This window comes from Hyla sarda, chromosome 8 (assembly GCF_029499605.1).
Source record: "Hyla sarda isolate aHylSar1 chromosome 8, aHylSar1.hap1, whole genome shotgun sequence".
NCBI lineage: Eukaryota > Metazoa > Chordata > Amphibia > Anura > Hylidae > Hyla > Hyla sarda.
This window is the reverse complement of record NC_079196.1, coordinates 169927830-169943783: the sequence shown is the minus strand read 5'-3', so window position 1 is coordinate 169943783 and position 15954 is coordinate 169927830. Positions and strand designations below refer to the sequence as shown.

The 15954-nt window shown below is 42.6% G+C and overlaps 1 protein-coding gene and 1 long non-coding RNA gene across 5 annotated transcripts in view; one reads left to right on the top strand and one right to left on the bottom strand.

Annotated features, from left to right (window-relative positions):
• Positions 1–15954, top strand: part of KATNIP (katanin interacting protein) — a 235219-nt gene that overhangs the window by 128186 nt on the left and 91079 nt on the right. For all 4 annotated transcript variants that reach the window (XR_008847228.1, XM_056536142.1, XM_056536141.1 and 1 more), the window contains 2 exons: positions 6294–6369; positions 8197–8374. Coding sequence is in view for 3 of the 4 variants with exons in the window: in XM_056536142.1 (XP_056392117.1) it covers positions 6294–6369; positions 8197–8374 (254 nt within the window). In the remaining variant the exon portion in view is untranslated. The remainder of the gene's footprint in view (positions 1–6293; positions 6370–8196; positions 8375–15954) is intronic.
• The window catches only part of LOC130285043 (uncharacterized), a 46221-nt gene continuing 36131 nt past the window's right edge, over positions 5865–15954 (bottom strand). Inside the window, exon 3 of the long non-coding RNA XR_008847229.1 lies at positions 5865–6096. This is a non-coding gene — a long non-coding RNA (uncharacterized LOC130285043). The remainder of the gene's footprint in view (positions 6097–15954) is intronic.

Below are 15954 nucleotides of genomic sequence, written 5' to 3'. Positions count from 1 at the left end.
TACCCCTTGTAAAAATGTAAAATTTTTGGGGGAAAAACTACATTTTAGTGAAATTTTTTTTATTTACACATCCGAATTTAACGAAAAGTCGTCAAACACCTGTGGGGTAATATGACTCACTGGACCCCTTGTTATGTGCCTTGAGGGGTGTAGTTTCTAAAATAGTATGCCATGTGTTTTTTTTATTTTTCGTTTTTTTGCTGTTCTGGCACAATAGGAGCTTCCGAAATGTGACATACCCCCCAAAAACCATTTAAGCAGAATTCACTCTCCAAAATCCCATTGTCGCTCCTTCCATTCTGAGCTCTCTACTGCGCCCGCTGAACACTTGACATACACATATGAGGTATTTCCTTACTCGAGAGAAATTGGTTTACAAATTTTGGGGGGCTTTTTCTCCTATTTCCCTTTGTAAAAATTCAAAAACTGGGTCTACAAGAACATGCGAGTGTATAAAATGAAGATTTCTAATTTTCTCCTTCACTTTGCTGCTATTCCTGCGAAACACCTAAAGGGTTGACAAACTTACTGAATGTCATTTTGAATACTTTGAGGGGTGCAATTTCTATAATGGGGTCATTTATAGGGTATTTCTAATATGAAGGCCCTGTAAATCCACTTCAAAACTGAACTGGTCCCTGAAAAATACCGATTTTGAAAATTTCGTGAAAAATTTGAAAATTGCTGCTGAACTTTGAAGCCCTCTGATGTCTTCCAAAAGTAAAAACATGTCAACTTTTTGATGCCAACATAAAGTAGATATGTTGTATATGTGAATCAATATATCATTTATTTGGAATGTCCATTTTCCTTATAAGCAGAGAGCTTCAAAGTTATAAGAAGGCAAAATTTACAATTTTTTCATCAAATTTTGGAATTTTTCACCAAGAAATTATGCAAGTATCAATGAAAATTTACCACTAACATAAAGTAGAATATGTCCTGAAAAAACATTCTCTGAATCAGAATGAAAAGTAAAAGCATTCCAGAGTTATTAATCCTTAAAGTGACAGTGGTCAGATGTGCAATAAATGCTCTGATCCTTAAGGGGAAAACTGGCTTGGTCAAGGGGTTAAACCAATCTCTGCAGCCCACTGGTTTTTATAACTGTGCAAAATGTATCAAGTCTTGTGCACTTCTTTGGTAAATTTTGAGCAACTGTGCAAACAGTACACCAAGCAAACATGGGTAAAATTTTTGCTACCTTACACCAACATTGATAAATGTCCCCCACAAACAGCAGATAGAAGCCAGAATTAAAGCAGTTGCGGTGCTTAGCTACACTTATCGGTCTACCCACAGCACGATTGTAGGGGTCCAGCGACTCTGTGCCACTCCGGGGATCTTCTTGTATAGTTTTTTTTGACTCTGCAAAAGCCTTTGACACTATCCCTTTAAAATACACCTGAAAACTGAAGGACTGTATGCAGAGAGCAGTGGTCAAAAATTATTCCTATTCTAAATGGTCCCTGGTAAAGATCCACTTGGCAAAAGAGGCTCAATGGGGATAAATGTTACACATATCTGGGACCCACACCTACCTCTAGAATTGAGGGTGTCCTTGAGGGTGTACCTAATTCTCATAGACTTTATTTTGTTATTTCCATTTACTTCTATGTGAGTTATGGAAACGAACAGCCTTTTTAGCTGTTTCTGTATTCCTGGTCACCTCTGCCAATGTAAGAAAACTTAGATCGGTGGTGGTACTAGAGGTAAGATCTGCACCTATTAGGCATTTATGGCATAAATGTGGATATGCTAAAAAAAAAAAAAAAAATGGGATATAACCATTTACGCTTTGTAACATAATGTTTATTTTTGGCCCAGTGATTGCACTTATTCTCAATAAATCTAAAGCATCTTGAGTAGGGTTATAGCCCTTTCACATGATATGTAGCTAAAGAAGTTTGCCCATTTCATTTTTAGTTTTCTTTCCCCCGCTTTAAGGTTTTTATAGCATGATCACAAGTCAAACCTTCAGATATTATGGTAGATGCTTGCCAAATTGTTCATCTTTTTGATATGCAAATGACCCTCATATAGTTGTGCGGTTGTATCAGTGTGTGCCAGCTGTCTTATTTGTCTCAGATCTAGTAAGGGTGAAAGAAGCAGCTGTAGCTTAAGACACATTTTAAATAATGTAGTAAAAATCTGCATCTGCAATTTTCCAATGATTTTTGATTTACAGTAAAGGACAGAAGCTCTGTATATTTAGCTCTCGTCAAGAGGTTTGGCTCGAGTACATATTTTTTCCTTATCTAATTATGCAATGGCTCCAAAATACTAAGTGATTGGAAACGAGCCTATAGTTTGTCAAAGTAGCTACATTGCACACTATTGCCATTCATTTAAATAGGTGGCCTGGGGCTATTAACACTTTCAGGGGTTGCTATAAAAACAATAAACAAGTGTCAGTTATGTGTCCCTCACCGGTTGTGATGCCTCTTTTTCTGATGACTCCCATTGTTAGCTGTTAGCTTGACTGCACAGGATGTAAATTTCTGATGTAAGTGCTGTCAAGCCACGGAAATACAGGTTTACCGGGGCTTACCGGCAATGGTAACGTGGCAGCAGACATCACTCCAACATTGAATAAGTTATCTAGGGCTTATTCTGGGCTGCCTCTACCCTCGTATCTTTATTCATCTATTTATATGCCGGCTCTTATCAGTTGAAATACCATTCAGCTGTATCAGTATCAAATATCCTCTAAGAAGTGGAATCCAATATATATATACACACACACACACCAAGTTGTCTTTCTGAGGAACAACTATGTGATCTATATGGCCTGTATATTGTATCATACTCTGTCTATATATACTGACACCACACTGACTGAGACGAACATCCTGTCTGTATAGCGAAGACATATACTATCGTGACTAACATTCTATCTGATTAGCTGAGACGCATACTTACCCAGTGACCTAATCTATAATATCTACTCGTGTATCTTTTCATCTTTTGTTATTTAAGTGTTGGTTTGTTTATGTATTATACTAACATCTGTTTTGTGTATATATGTGATATCCTCTCATTCCCTGATGAGCCTGTGCATCCATAAAGGCGAAACGCGTTGGCAAGAGAGGCTCACCTATTTGTATATGTAGTATTGTCTAATTATTTCCCATCCCTATCCACACTTAGATTGAGGAGCCTTATCTAGATAGGTAGGACTTCCAGTGTAGGCACTCACCTGTATCCCCACTTCCCTCCCTAATTTTTTGGTCAACACTTTGTACAAGTTTTATATTGAAGTAAATTTATATTTTGATTATTTATGCCTTATTGGTGATTTTCTCTTTCTATATATTTTACAATTGTTCACCAAGGGATACCTTTATCATTCTGGTCCTAGAGTACCAGTTATCAATTACTCGTGTTGTCTTGATAAACTATCTTCTTTGCAATATAATCCGGTCTTCTGGCAGAAAAAAAATAAAAAGAAAGAAAATTAAAAAGTGAACAAAAGCACACTTACGTTACGTCTGGTTTCCCTTGTCAGAAGCCAAAAGTTATGGTGCACCACAATTTGAAATATCTGAAAAGATTTGTTCTGTATGTAATTTTTGAAGGCACTTTTGTTGCGCATTTTTTGGTGGACATGCACATCATTTATCATTTAGTTTCACTATGTGTGATAAATAATGCTCAAGTCCACCAAAACAAAAACAAAAAAATAACTTCACAACACCATTTCTCACATTGTAAAGCAGGTTTGTAGCACAGCACTGAAGGTGGTTTATATTTGCTTTTTTTTTTTTTTTTCAACCATTGTGTTGTAATTTTGTATATTTAAAAAAAATGGCAAATTATAAACTATTGACCACTACATGTGAAGTGGCCTACAAAGACAAGGCATTAGAAATCACTAAGTAAAAAAAAATAAAAATATGCAAGTAAAAAGAGATTAATAAATGTCCCCCACTGTGCATATACCTTCCCCATTCTCTGCTTTTTGGAGAAGACCGTACGCAATGAGGAGTTGTTGATTCTAGTGTATACTACACAGCACTATGCAAACTGTATAGAGCTACATAGTGTACTATACAGTAGATATACTGTAGAAGGTATACAGATGTTTCCAGCGCGATTGACTGAGTGAGAAACAAACCCTTATATGTTTTTGTAGAGAACAAATAAAAAAAAAATTCTATTATAAAATACACTTAGTCTGCAAAGAAAAAAAATTGCAAGAAAAAACATGGGGTTAATATTTTAATTGCTGGCTATGAGAACACACTATAATTCCATTTAAAGCTTTAAAAAAAAAAAAAAAAAACTAAAAAATAAGATACTTATTCAGAAACCTGCACCTAACCCTGACAATTTTACACTGTGTCAAAGGTTCAAACAGTAGAATTCTATGTTAGCAAAGTCTTTAGTGCATATTGTTAAATCAATAATGGATCAATCCTTCCTTACTCCAATTTATTAAAGTGTATGATCAGGTTTTCATAGACTACCCTCTGAGTTACTGTTCAATATGGATATGCTTAGTATGTTTTGACACAGCATAGACACATGTTAGCAGATCACATATTAGGCTCCTCTGCTGATTTCCAATACTTCAAAGCAACCAGACCCCTTTGGGTACAACTCAGTTTGTTATCCGTAAAAATACCTGACACATTCTATGCTCACTGTCATCAATTTCAATGGTCTTTGTATAGGTCGTGTCAGAGATGTCCAGTGACTGTTACTGAACGGGTTTGATGGCGCTGACATTTTGTTTTGAAATTTTTATGATGTGTCAGAAGATGAAGGAGAAAATACAACGTCAGTTATTTATTTCTACTTTTCCAGGAGGAATAATAGAGGGATGGCACAATGCACAGTTTTAAGTAGCAGATGCTGAACCACTGGTACTTTATAGGGAAATGCTGACTTTAGCAGACACTTGTCCTGCCGTGTATCAAAACCGTGCAAGATGCAAAATGGATGCAATTGGATGTATTGTTTGGCATATGGTTTTCAATACGGTTCCCACATTGGAAATGTATACAGGAACTGTATTGCAAAAACATGGTGTGAATGCACCCTACCACCTCTGGGTACCAGTGAGTCTCGAAAAGAGGATGCAACCAGACATCGCTTTTCAAACCTTATATGGTTTTTTTCTCTATACAGGTTAATATTTGTACACACGTTTTGATACAGTTTAGTCCAGTTTTGAGGAATCTGTTCAAAAACCTGATACGGGAACTGTATTGCAAAAACGTGGTGTGATGTAAAAGTGTAACATACTGTTACAGAGGAGCTCTGTCCACATTTTGTTTTCCATTCAGATGCTTCTTGTCAATTAAAATATTGTAACATGTGGTACTGCTCTGTCGAGTGGAGAAAAGCATGTGGCACCACAGACATGCAGGTTACATTCTGACGCACCCCACCTTCATAATAGATTGTATCACGCCAAGTTATGTACTGTATAGGTTTTCATTCTAATACATGTTGATCTCTGCTTATCACCTGATACTTGTTTATATTGTGTATTGTATATGGGTTAGAAAATAATGTCCTATACACTACTTGTAAATATGTATGACTTTGTCATATATATTTGCTACTCAAATTTACTATATATATTGTGATATAAATCATGCCAGAACAAGGGGGGAGATTTATCAAAACCTGTGTAGAGAAAGAGTGCTACAGTTTCCCATTTCAACCAATCAGATTGCTTTTTTAATTTTTAAAAAGGCCTGTGATAAATGAAAGAAGCGATCTGATTGTTGCTATGGGCAACTTCACCACTTTTCCTTTACACAGGTTTAGATAAATTCCCCCCCCCCCCAATATATTTCTGCATTTCTGCCTGAGATGTGCATGTTGCTAGATTGTGTCACTTTGTACGATCAATGAAATTTGTCCTAAATGCTGAGTACATGGAGTCGCACGGTGCTGGGCACGAGCTTCGGAGTGTGTGAGAGGGTTGCCATTTTTGTCATTACGTATGGGTAAATAACACAGTTTTTTCTGTTTTTCACCCTGTTGGAAAGTGCTGCGATATTTTTTCTCTATATTGGATTGACATCCATAATCCCGATCACTGGTACCACCTGCATCTTCTATTCGAGAGCTACTCTTTTCCTGTGGTTATGAATAAAATAAAAGTTATAATGAGTCTTATCTCACAAAACTTTATAGATCATTCTGCTCAGCATTTCCTGCACTATGACCGAATGCTCACAGATCAGACTTCATGTTCAACATGGCAGGTTCTCTTTTAATAGATAAACTGTAAAGGAGCATTAGTTTCTTATCGGTTGCATTTTTTATCTTTATAGGCTTCTGAGCAGAAAACCGAAACATCTGTTCCTCTAAATCTCTCTAGTACTATACCAGGTGTTTACATTGGAAAATGTAAGTATATTTTATGGTTTTTATTCATACCAATGTGTGTTTTGCTGCTGATAATGTTAATATCCATGTGTGAATATCTAAGATTATGGTGCTCTTATACTATCTTAGTTTTTTCTTCTTATAATCGATTTAGGGTGTATTCACACATACAGGATTTGCTGCAGATTTAAAGCCATGTTGAATCATTTAGATTAAAATCTGTAGCATTATATCTGCAGCGGATCCTGTCTCTGTGAATAGACTCTTATGGTACATCCAGCAATAGTTGTCAGGCAGACAAAAAAGTGATAGTCTGAGAATGGGATCTGGAGGGATAGTTTCTTATTAAAATGTATTGTTGGTAGAATATAATGTAACTGAAACATAAACCGGTCTCCTTACTGGACATAGATTGGTATTTATGTGCAGCACTCTTCTTGACATATATATTTGCTCATATATCATAAAAATGTATGTACCTGGACAGAGAAATACAGTTGTGTGCCAAAAAACGGGCTTACTTGGTTTGCTCTACATTTCTTATGTATGTTAGACCCTCTTAAGACACTTTTGTGAATAGCTTGACAAGGGGAGACAGCTCCTTGGCAACTAACTAATGGTGTAGATGTAAGGCCCTATTAGACGGCCCGATGCTGTAGTCTTTACATGGCTCAGGCAGGGAGGATCATTCATGTGGCCCTTTGCTACATTCAGCCAATGATTTTGTTTGACAGGTCAAAATGACCGACGAACTAGTGTTTTCTTGTTGGTCATTTGATCACTTTCCCCATTACATATGATGATATCGGGCTGTTTGACTAATAATTGCCCTATATATTAGAGCCCCTAGACTAGGCTGCATTTATAGACTGTCTAGTCTAAGTTTACTTTAAGAGCTACAGCTTTTTTTACCTGTCCCATTGTGCTAAAATTTATATAGTTAGTGTTGATTAAATTGTAGATTACAATCCTCCACAAAACCTAGAACTACCCATACACTTAAGATAGCTGCCAGCCAAATGTTTGTGTGTTCAGCCAGCAACTATCTTTTCCAGTTTCCCCAAACACATACATGAAGAAAAAATAGACTCAATGTTCAAGGGTACAGACTAGCTCTGACCTCATCCGCAAATGTTATCCTGCACAGGTGACCTGAAGTCGCATCTTCAATAGTTAAATAAAAGATACAAGGAAAGTTCCAGCAGGAAACTATTCCAAAAAACTTTTGGTCTTTATTGATTTGGTTTAAAACAATGTCCACACAGAATGGACAGACTTAGATCTAAATGGTTTTTGATCTCCTTTGACCTTTATCATAAACCCAACTATGATTAAGGTCAGTGGCAACCAAAATGTGTCAGCTCCATGTCTGCCCATACTGTGTGGACTCTGTTTTAAAGGAAGCAATAAAGACACAAGTTTTATGGAAACATATCCCGCTGGATCTTTCTTTGTATCCTTTATATACACTTATATGCTTTTCTTTGCCGAAAATAAAAATACTGGCAGACATCTAGTAGTATCTCATCTCCCCAAGAACAAAAGGATCAGCAATTAAAATCCATCTTGCCCATTCCTTCTTATCCTCAACGTCTGCCATCATAGGAGAGTTAGGAGGCCACCACATGCTGGATGGTCAGAGAGTTCAGCTGATACTCATATATTGTGTTTTAGTCAGACCTTGAGGTTAGACCACCAACCTGTTTTGTTTCTTGCTTTAACAAATATGTAGGAAAGCTGGATGTGCCGGAATCAAATCTATAGCTTACCTTTTAACTTGTTTTCTTATGCTTGTATGTCTTTTTATTGTCTTTGGAACTAGGAATTAGTGTTACTATTCTTTTTTAGGTCTTCAATTAAATTTTACTATGACATGGGGAGACCAGCATTACCTTGGCCTTACAGGACTAGAAGTTGTGGGATCCAATGGGGAAGCATTACCTCTAAACATGGACATTATGACCGCCTCCCCTCCAGATCTCAGTGTGCTTCCTGAGTACCATGATGACAGCAGAACTTTAGACAAGTATGTTGGAACTCACTGACTACCCTGAGATCACTATAATGCTTGAAATGTACTTGTACTTGAATACCACATATATTTTGTTAAAGCATAGGCTTAATAGAAGATGAAGTATGTTTTATGGAGATCCAGTATGCATTAACTGTAGCATCAACTCCAGTAGGTGTCACTATATAAAGGCGTTAAGTTATATCATAATATGGTATATTTTATGTTTTTAAATTGCATTATTGCTCTAATAACTATGCTTGTAAATTTGAGGTTTTTAAAGGGTAACGGACCACTAGTTCACACACATTAAACCCAATACACAGGGTTATAGTGGGGGTAAACCTGAGTAAAATAATGTATTACTCACTCCAATCCCTGGTCCTGTTGTAGGCTTAAAGCCTCTGTTGCCAATATTCAAATGCGCTTCTTTGCGCAATAGAAGCAGGAGCTAGGTCTCTGAGCTTCCCTTTCTCAGTCTCCCCTGCTGCCATATGTTTGCCCACCAATGAATATACATATTCTCTCTGGCAGGCATATGACAACAGAGGGGATGGAGGCAGGGGAAGCTTAGAGAGCTAGCTCCTGCTTCTATTGCACAAAAAGAGCATATTTACCTATTAGCAATGGAGGCTATAAGTCTACAACCGGACCATTCTACACATGCATATTTTGCCTCCATATTCTTTCAGTTTTTTGCGGACTGCAATAAATAGCTTATGTTAATCTATTGGACTATAGACATGCAGATGGAAAACACCCATTAACGTAAAATGAGAGTGATTAAAATATAGATGAATCCATATTTCATCTGTATTGCATCCATATTTGGTCAGTAGTTCATTTGTCTTCCATCCATTTTTCAAAGAGTAATTCAGTTAATTATCTAGAAGACAGCCCATCAGAATTTACCATACATAAATATAGCTGCAATACTGAAGACCCACATTACAAATGTAAATTGTGTCATATATTCCCATTGAAAACACAGGCGGTCACATTACACACATTTTGCATCTTGTATTTTAGCATGTAATATGTGCCAGAATGCATTCTGCAAAGCACTGTGACTCCGGTCAGCTCTTTTTTGTCCCATATCAGGTTTTGTGACCAGACTTAAAACCATGGTAGCCGTAGTGCCTAAATGTAATGTGAATGCAGCCATTGTTCACCATCATTCTTCCATTGGTGTCTGGTCCCAACTGCTCACCACATTTAGACATTCACTGCGGCATCCGCAATGTTTGAACACAGTCTCAAGAATCTCTTTTATGGAAACTTTATGATAATGAAGGATTTCCTCCTATATTTTAGCCCCCATTGCTAAGTGCAGCTCTGGAGATTCATATCACTTAGACTAGGTTGGCATCCATATTTGGGGTCAGCATTCATCATATACACCAGCAAATTCTATCAACATACTGTATATGTCTGCATGCCCATAGACTTTCATTGGTTAAACATTTGCATTATGCGTGTTGTGGTGTTGAGCAGACTGGTTGTGGAACACCGCGGAACAAAGTCATATGCTCTGCAGAGCAGAACTGTTTTGAACCTTAAGAGGTATTCCAGGATTTTCTTTATTTGACTATGCAACAGAGGCTGTAAAATTAGTGTAGTTCATAATATAGTGTCTGTACCTATGTTTGATGGCTGGTCTCGCAATTCTTATGGTATCTTTTCAACAATTTTAATTTTTAGCAGCTTACAAAATTAGTGTCATCTCCAGTTTTCCCAGGTTGCAGGATGGCCCAAGACATTTCATCACTAGTCAGGTGTTGAAATGGAGCTTGTCTGCTTCAATGGGTGGAGCAACCACTGGGTGGGAAGGAGATCATTCTCCTCAGGGCTGCAGGGAATTGTAGTTTCTTTAACAGCACACATAGCTCAGCTGTGCTGCAAAGAGTGGGGTGACTGATGTGTGGTAGGAAGAAAAGTAAACTCACACAAACATAGGATCCTGAGACTTGTAGTTGGAGGGAGGGAACTTCAACAGGCAGTTCACAAAAATAAATCAGCAGCGTTATGGTGGACTCACAACATAGCCATTTAGCCCCAAGGCAAGCACAGATCTTTTCTCAGCATGTCCATTACTGCCTGACAGGTAAGTAGTAAATGTCACGATGCCGGCTGGCAGGTAGTGGATCCTCTGTGCCAGAGAGGGATTGGCGTGGACCGTGCTAGTGGATCGGTTCTAAGTCACTACTGGTTTTCACCAGAGCCCGCCGCAAAGCGGGATGGTCTTGCTGCGGCGGTAGTGACCAGGTCGTATCCACTAGCAACGGCTCAACCTCTCTGACTGCTGAAGATAGGCGCGGTACAAGGGAGTAGACAGAAGCAAGGTCGGACGTAGCAGAAGGTCGGGGCAGGCAGCAAGGATCGTAGTCGGGGGCAACGGCAGGAGGTCTGGAACACAGGCTAGGAACACACAAGGAAACGCTTTCACTGGCACAATGGCAACAAGATCCGGCGAGGGAGTGAAGGGGAAGTGAAGTATAAATAGGGAGTGCACAGGTGAACACACTAATTGGAACCACTGCGCCAATCAGCGGCGCAGTGGCCCTTTAAATCGCAGAGACCCGGCGCGCGCGCGCCCTAGGGAGCGGGGCCGCGCGCGCCGGGACAGGACAGACGGAGAGCGAGTCAGGTACGGGAGCCGGGGTGCGCATCGCGAGCGGGCGCTACCCGCATCGCGAATCGCATCCCGGCTGGAGACGGTATCGCAGCGCACCGGGTCAGTGGAGCTGCCCGGAGCGCTGCGGTAGCGAGAGAGAAGCGAGCGCTCCGGGGAGGAGCGGGGACCCGGAGCGCTCGGCGTAACAGTACCCCCCCCCCCCTTGGGTCTCCCCCTCTTCTTAGAGCCTGAGAACCTGAGGAGCAGACTTTTGTCTAGGATGTTGTCCTCAGGTTCCCAGGATCTCTCTTCAGGTCCACAGCCCTCCCAATCCACCAAAAAGAACTTTTTTCCTCTGATCGTCTTGGAGGCCAGTATCTCTTTCACCGAGAAGACGTCAGAAGAACCGGAGACAGGAGTGGGAGAAACTAACTTGGGAGAGAAACGGTTGATGATGAGTGGTTTAAGAAGAGAGACATGAAAGGCATTAGGAATACGGAGAGAAGGAGGAAGAAGAAGTTTGTAAGAGACAGGATTAATTTGGCACAAGACTTTGAAAGGACCAAGATAGCGTGGACCCAGTTTGTAACTGGGGACACGAAAGCGGACATATTTAGCGGAGAGCCATACCTTGTCTCCGGGAGCAAAAATGGGGGGAGCTCTTCTTTTCTTATCGGCAAACTTTTTCATGCGAGATGAAGCCTGAAAAAGAGAATCTTGGGTCTCTTTCCATATGATGGAAAGATCACGAGTCACTTCATCTACAGCGGGCAAACCAGAGGGCAAGGGAGTAGGGAGGGGGGGAAGAGGGTGACGGCCGTACACCACGAAAAATGGGGATTTGGAGGAAGATTCAGAGACTCTAAAGTTATACGAGAATTCGGCCCATGGTAGAAGATCTGCCCAATCATCCTGGCGGGAGGAAACAAAATGTCGTAAATAATCACCCAAGACCTGGTTAATTCTTTCCACTTGTCCATTGGATTGAGGATGATATGCAGAAGAAAAGTTTAATTTAATCTTGAGTTGTTTACAGAGAGCCCTCCAGAATTTTGACACGAATTGGACGCCTCTATCCGAGACTATCTGTGTGGGCAACCCGTGAAGACGAAAAATGTGTACAAAAAATTGTTTAGCCAACTGAGGCGCTGAAGGAAGACCAGGAAGAGGGATGAAATGTGCCATCTTGGAGAATCGATCAACGACCACCCAAACAACAGTGTTGCCACGGGATGGGGGTAGGTCTGTAATAAAATCCATACCAATCAGAGACCAAGGCTGTTCGGGGACAGGCAGAGGATGAAGAAAACCAGCGGGCTTCTGGCGAGGAGTCTTATCCCGGGCACAGACAGTGCAGGCTCGCACAAAGTCCACGACATCCGTCTCCAGAGTCGGCCACCAATAGAAGCGAGAGATGAGTTGCACAGATTTCTTGATGCCTACATGACCTGCGAGATGGGAGGAGTGACCCCATTTGAGGATTCCGAGGCATTGGCGTGGAGAGACGAAGGTCTTTCCTGGAGGAGTTTGCCTGATGGAGGCTGGAGAAGTGGAAATCAGGCAGTCAGGAGGAATGATGTGTTGCGGAGAGAGTTCAACTTCCGAGGCATCCGAGGAACGAGAGAGAGCATCGGCCCTAATGTTCTTATCGGCAGGCCGAAAGTGAATTTCAAAATTAAATCGGGCAAAGAACAGAGACCACCTGGCCTGGCGAGGATTCAGCCGTTGGGCAGACTGGAGATAGGAGAGGTTCTTGTGATCGGTGTAAATAATAACTGGAAATCTTGATCCCTCCAGCAGATGCCTCCATTCCTCAAGTGCTAATTTAATGGCTAGAAGCTCTCGATCCCCGATGGAGTAGTTTCTCTCTGCCGGAGAGAAGGTCCTAGAAAAAAAACCACAAGTAACAGCATGCCCGGAAGAATTTTTTTGTAGAAGGACCGCTCCAGCTCCTACAGAGGAGGCATCAACCTCCAATAGGAAGGGTTTAGAAGGGTCAGGTCTGGAGAGCACAGGAGCCGAAGAAAAGGCAGACTTGAGCCGTTTAAAGGCGTCTTCCGCTTGCGGAGGCCAAGACTTGGGATTGGCATTTTTTTTGGTTAAAGCCACGATAGGGGCCACAACGGTAGAAAAATGTGGAATAAATTGCCTGTAATAATTGGCGAACCCCAAAAAACGTTGGATAGCACGGAGTCCGGAGGGGCGTGGCCAATCTAAGACGGCAGAGAGTTTGTCTGGATCCATTTGTAGTCCCTGTCCAGAGACCAAGTATCCTAGGAAAGGAAGAGATTGGCATTCAAACAGACATTTCTCTATCTTGGCATAAAGTTGATTGTCACGAAGTCTCTGAAGAACCATACGGACATGCTGGCGGTGTTCTTCTAGATTGGCAGAAAAAATCAGGATATCGTCCAGATATACAACAACACAGGAGTATAAGAGATCACGAAAAATTTCATTAACAAAGTCTTGGAAGACGGCAGGGGCGTTGCACAGGCCAAAGGGCATGACCAGATACTCAAAGTGTCCATCTCTAGTGTTAAATGCCGTTTTCCATTCATCCCCCTCTCTGATGCGGATGAGATTATAAGCACCTCTTAAGTCCAGTTTAGTAAAGATGTGGGCACCTTGGAGGCGATCAAAGAGTTCAGAGATGAGGGGTAGGGGGTAGCGGTTCTTTACCGTGATTTTATTAAGACCGCGGTAGTCAATGCAAGGACGTAGAGAGCCATCTTTTTTGGACACAAAGAAAAATCCGGCTCCGGCAGGAGAGGAGGATTTACGGATAAAGCCTTTTTTTAAATTTTCCTGGATGTACTCCGACATAGCAAGAGTCTCTGGGGCGGACAGAGGATAGATTCTGCCCCGGGGTGGAGTAGTGCCCGGGAGGAGGTCAATAGGACAATCATAAGGCCTGTGAGGAGGTAGAGTCTCAGCTTGTTTTTTGCAAAAAACATCCGCAAAGTCCATATAGGCCTTAGGGAGACCGGTTACAGGGGGAACCACAGAGTCACGGCAAGGGGTACTGGGAACCGGCTTTAGGCAGTCCTTGAAACAAGAGGGCCCCCAACTCTTGATCTCCCCAGTGGACCAATCCAGGGTTGGGGAATGGAGTTGAAGCCAGGGTAGTCCAAGGAGGATTTCGGAAGTGCAATTGGGGAGGACCAAAAATTCAATCTTCTCGTGATGAGGTCCGATGCACATTAGAAGGGGCTCCGTGCGGAAACGTATGGTACAGTCCAATCTTTCATTGTTTACACAATTGATGTAGAGGGGTCTGGCGAGACTGGTCACTGGGATGTTGAACCTGTTGACGAGAGAGGCCAAAATAAAATTTCCTGCAGATCCGGAATCCAAGAAGGCCATAGTAGAGAAGGATAAGGCAGAGGCAGATATCCGCACAGGCACAGTAAGACGTGGAGAAGCAGAGTAGACATCAAGGACTGTCTCACCTTTGTGCGGAGTCAGCGTACGTCTTTCCAGGCGGGGAGGACGGATAGGACAATCCTTCAGGAAGTGTTCGGTACTGGCACAGTACAGGCAGAGATTCTCCATGCGGCGTCGTGTCCTCTCTTGAGGTGTCAGGCGAGACCGGTCGACCTGCATAGCCTCCACGGCAGGAGGCACAGGAACGGATTGCAGGGGACCAGAGGAGAGAGGAGCCGGGGAGAAAAAACGCCTTGTGCGAACAAAGTCCATATCCTGGCGGAGCTCCTGACGCCTTTCGGAAAAACGCATGTCAATGCGAGTGGCAAGATGGATGAGTTCATGTAGGTTAGCAGGGATTTCTCGTGCGGCCAGAACATCTTTAATGTTGCTGGATAGGCCTTTTTTAAAGGTCGCGCAGAGGGCCTCATTATTCCAGGATAATTCTGAAGCAAGAGTACGGAATTGTACGGCGTACTCGCCAACGGAAGAATTACCCTGGACCAGGTTTAACAGGGCAGTCTCAGCAGAAGAGGCTCGGGCAGGTTCCTCAAAGACACTTCGAATTTCCGAGAAGAAGGAGTGTATAGAGGCAGTGACGGGGTCATTGCGGTCCCAGAGCGGTGTGGCCCATGACAGAGCTTTTCCAGACAGAAGGCTGACTACGAAAGCCACCTTAGACCTTTCAGTAGGAAACTGGTCCGACATCATCTCCAAGTGCAGGGAACATTGGGAAAGAAAGCCACGGCAGAATTTAGAGTCCCCATCAAATTTATCCGGCAAGGATAGTCGTAGACCAGAAGCGGCCACTCGCTGCGGAGGAGGTGCAGGAGCTGGCGGAGGAGATGATTGCTGAAGCTGTGGTAGTAGCTGCTGTAGCATCACGGTCAGTTGAGACAGCTGTTGGCCTTGTTGCGCTATCTGTTGTGACTGCTGGGCGACCACCGTGGTGAGGTCGGCGACAACTGGCAGAGGAACTTCAGCGGGATCCATGGCCGGATCTACTGTCACGATGCCGGCTGGCAGGTAGTGGATCCTCTGTGCCAGAGAGGGATTGGCGTGGACCGTGCTAGTGGATCGGTTCTAAGTCACTACTAGTTTTCACCAGAGCCCGCCGCAAAGCGGGATGGTCTTGCTGCGGCGGTAGTGACCAGGTCGTATCCACTAGCAACGGCTCAACCTCTCTGACTGCTGAAGATAGGCGCGGTACAAGGGAGTAGACAGAAGCAAGGTCGGACGTAGCAGAAGGTCGGGGCAGGCAGCAAGGATCGTAGTCGGGGGCAACGGCAGGAGGTCTGGAACACAGGCTAGGAACACACAAGGAAACGCTTTCACTGGCACAATGGCAACAAGATCCGGCGAGGGAGTGAAGGGGAAGTGAAGTATAAATAGGGAGTGCACAGGTGAACACACTAATTGGAACCACTGCGCCAATCAGCGGCGCAGTGGCCCTTTAAATCGCAGAGACCCGGCGCGCGCGCGCCCTAGGGAGCGGGGCCGCGCGCGCCGGGACAGGACAGACGGAGAGCGAGTCAGGTACGGGAGCCGGGGTGCG